Source organism: Epinephelus moara, chromosome 9, assembly GCF_006386435.1.
Source record: "Epinephelus moara isolate mb chromosome 9, YSFRI_EMoa_1.0, whole genome shotgun sequence".
In the NCBI taxonomy this organism is placed as follows: Eukaryota; Metazoa; Chordata; class Actinopteri; order Perciformes; family Serranidae; genus Epinephelus; species Epinephelus moara.
This window is the reverse complement of record NC_065514.1, coordinates 5837228-5840688: the sequence shown is the minus strand read 5'-3', so window position 1 is coordinate 5840688 and position 3461 is coordinate 5837228. Positions and strand designations below refer to the sequence as shown.

Genomic DNA, 3461 nt, shown 5'->3' with positions numbered 1-3461 from the left:
GGGGCAATGGGGGGCGTGAGCAAGTAACAAAACGTGTAGCTCAGCGTGTGACGTAAACAGTGACGTGGGAGGGAAGCCACGGCTAGGTAGTAAGACGGCGATTCTCTCGTAAATCGGCCCGTTCTTCACCGTCCCCGTCATCTGACAGTTAATGGCCTCTTCGTTTGTGAGGGCAAGGAGGGCGCGCAATTCCTTGTCTCCCCAGTTGCTCATCTTTACAGTGTCTGTCAGGTTTGTGTTTCCCTCTTGCTACTAGCTGCTCGCGAATTCCTGCTATCAGCTGTTTCCTGTTTATCCACCGCCAGTGGCTCACACGTGCGGCGTCATCAACAGCTCCTCCCACAAGTCTTCAACAGCCCCGGTCTGAAAGGGTTCTGCTAATATTCCTACCCTACGAGGTGGAAAATTGGGCGCCTCGGATCAGCTCGCCTTTCTGCCTCTGTGTGTATAAACGCTCGCAGCTGGCCGGTAAGTCGGCCCAACATTCACGGAAAATCTGGCAGTGTAAAAGGGGCTACTGACTCTAAATAGGGCCATTTGCATTTCTTTGGCCACCATAGATCTTCAGCACGCTTTGCACACAGAAATTGTAGTTGGTTACATTCTGCAACCTCACCACAAGATGGCACTACATCCTACTCACTGGACCTTTAATGTTTAGCCTATTAGCTAGCATGCTAACATGCTAAACTAAGATATTTTTCCATATTAAATAACCTATGTTAAGACCCAAGGCCCACTGTGGACACTTATATGAAACCAATCAATCATCCACATGTTGTATGATCATGTGCCAGCTATACTGTCAGCCTTTCAACAAGTGCAGACCAGATTTTATTGTGCATATGTGTTGTACCCTAACAGGCTGTTCTCATGCAATGACCCCAATGACATGATGCGGTCTTACACCCTGACTTCTCCTCTTTTCAATCCCCTTTAGTACAGACTCACAGACCATCAGGGTCCTTTTGCCCCTCTACACCATTAGCCTCACACTTGCACATTATCTTGAAGCAACAAATGAAAAAACACAGTTCAGGAGGTGTTTATATAAAAAAATAAATAGCTTTAATTGATTATATTTCTTAAGGGATGTATGCAAATGTATCAGGATCTGGTTTATTGCCAGGTAGGTTTACAAGACATTTGTGTTTTGGTGCATAAACACGAAATATAAATATATAATGGAAATAATTACAGTAAAAAAATACTACTTAAAATTTGTTCCAGCAAGTTGATTTTAAAAATCTTTGACTCTTTCATGGCACCGCGTGAAGGTCAGTGAGTCAATATATTTTAATAAACAGCTGACAAACATGAACAATTTAACAAAAATATTTATGAAAATAAGTTATAGCGTAATTACATTAGAAAATATTTTAAACTCAGTCCAGTTTGGCACTGAAACAGCTCTCCTGAATAGTGATAATAGTGCCATATTTTGCAGAACCTCTTCCCTGGAGATGTTGACATGTGGGTCCATGATGTGCTCAGTCACTCATGATGTGTAGTGATGATGATAAGGTAGCAGCGGCAGTGGCGCAAACAGCTGCAGCGGAGCGCGCGGCTGGCAGTACAGCGGGCTGTAGGTCAGAGATGAGCAGACAGCCGGATGTGAGGAGAAGGAGGATGATGAAGAGAAGCCGTGCTCCCCTTCTGAGTCCTTCCCCTGCAGCTGCTCCTTCTTCCACTTGGTGCGTCTGTTCTGGAACCAGATCTTGACCTGGGTCTCGGATAGGCGCAGGGCCGAGGCGATGGTGTGCCGCTCCAGCACCGACAGGTAGTGGCACCTCTGGAAGCTGCGCTCCAGGATCTGCAGCTGCTCCAGGGTGAAGGCGGTGCGGATCCGACGGCTTTTCGTCTTGGAGCTCTGAGCTGCCTTCTTCTCCGGGGTGCTTTCACCTGCCGGGGGATGCTGCTGCTCTCTGGGTTCATCTGGGAACAGAAAGTCATGATTACATTTTCTGGCTCGTAAAGAATAAAGTTGTGCAGGTTTCTTAGGCCTCAAAGAGTGTCTCACCTGCTGTTGCTGCATCCTCAGCACAGATTATTCTCCTTGTAAACTTTGTGGGATCCAAAATATCCTCCACAGAAAAAGGTGTCCTGTGGGTGAGCGGCAATTTGGCTGCAACCAGCTGCATTTCAGCTCTCTGTGGAGCGATCAGGACGCAGTGTGTGTGTGCCTGAGCTCCTCTGGGGTTTATATAGGTATACACCCTGTGCACACGCCACCGGAGCTCCTCCACATTTACATTTCATTCAAAAAGTTACCCAAATGAAGCCATGCTTATTGCAGGAACAATCGCAGCCCTTGTCTTTTCTGTGCGTAACGCAGACACGCTCCGGCCCCGTGGGACCCCCGTGCGGGCACTTGAAAATGTAAATGCGCGCTCTCAGCTGGAGGGGCACTGAGCCTGTTATTTATTGCCGGGCATCTGGTTAAAATGTGCCCCCTTTCTTACCCTCCGTGTTCCTCATTGTGGTGTGGCTTGTCAGTATTTGCAAATGTGGGATTTTACGCTGGTAGGACACGTGAAGGCTGCTTGTGATGCTAATTGATGGACTCATCAAAGGGAGAGTTTGAGCCTTTTCTCTCTTGTGTCTCAGTTTCCATAGAGCCCGTTTGTCCTGGTGACAGTAACATTCCCACAAAGCACCACTCGGTTTAATTAGAAGCCAGTTAACAACTTTATGAGAGCTGCTGCAGGACATCTGATCACTGCAGCCACCGCAGGCCTGCTGCTGCAGATGAGACATGTCAGGAGAATCAGACAGCCTAAAAGTGTGGAAAAACTGAATTAAAAACTTCAATTAATGTAAGAGTTAAAAGAAAATTTATCGACTAATTTTGTTAATTATTTCTCATTCATTCAGCAAAAATGCAAAATATTTTCTGTTTCTCACATGAGAGGATTTTCTGCTATTTTTTTGTGTTAGGTAATTTAAAAAATGACTATCATGAGCTTGGGACTGCATGGAGACAGTGTGGACAACAATTTATTAATCAAAGATATTATTGACAAAATAATGATAATTATAATATTTTAGTTTTTTTTGTTTATGATCCCTCTGTTGTATTTATTGTACTTTATTTTATTTATTTAATTTTGTTTTATTAGATTTTATTAAATTTAATTACATTTTATTTTATGTTATTTTTGTTGTTTTTGTTTTTTTATGTGCTGTTTTTACTTTTTCAATTATTTGTTATAATAATAATAATATTAATAACAAATGATAATTAAAAGTGCCTTACAGGAAGAACCCCCCCCCCCAAAAAAACCTAAATTAAACTAAATGAAATTAAGTTAAATTACATTATTTGATCAAATTAAATTAAATTAAATTGAATTAATAAAAGATAAAGTACAATAAATACAATAGGAGGATCATAAACAAATAAAACTAAAATAAAACTAAAATACAGAAAAATTAATGCATATATTATAATTATTATTATG

General features: G+C 42.2%; 1 protein-coding gene across 1 annotated transcript; it reads right to left on the bottom strand.

Annotated features, from left to right (window-relative positions):
* Positions 1-1114: 1114 nt before the first annotated feature.
* Positions 1115-2151, bottom strand: pnx (posterior neuron-specific homeobox). Its single transcript, XM_050052630.1, has 2 exons — positions 2021-2151; positions 1115-1935 (listed from the first exon to the last, which is right to left on the bottom strand). The coding sequence occupies exons 1-2, from the start codon at positions 2139-2141 to the stop codon at positions 1499-1501; spliced, it is 558 nt and encodes a 185-aa protein (XP_049908587.1). The 5' UTR covers positions 2142-2151; the 3' UTR covers positions 1115-1498.
* Positions 2152-3461: the final 1310 nt, after the last annotated feature.

Excerpts from the sequence above, each read along its gene's own strand:
- pnx (XM_050052630.1), bottom strand. The coding sequence starts at position 2,141 with ATGCAGCTGGTTGCAGCCAAATTGCCGCTCACCCACAGGACACCTTTT. Across the intron at positions 1,936-2,020 it reads TGAGGATGCAGCAACAGCAG|ATGAACCCAGAGAGCAGCAG; the intron begins GTGAGACACTCT and ends TTCTGTTCCCAG.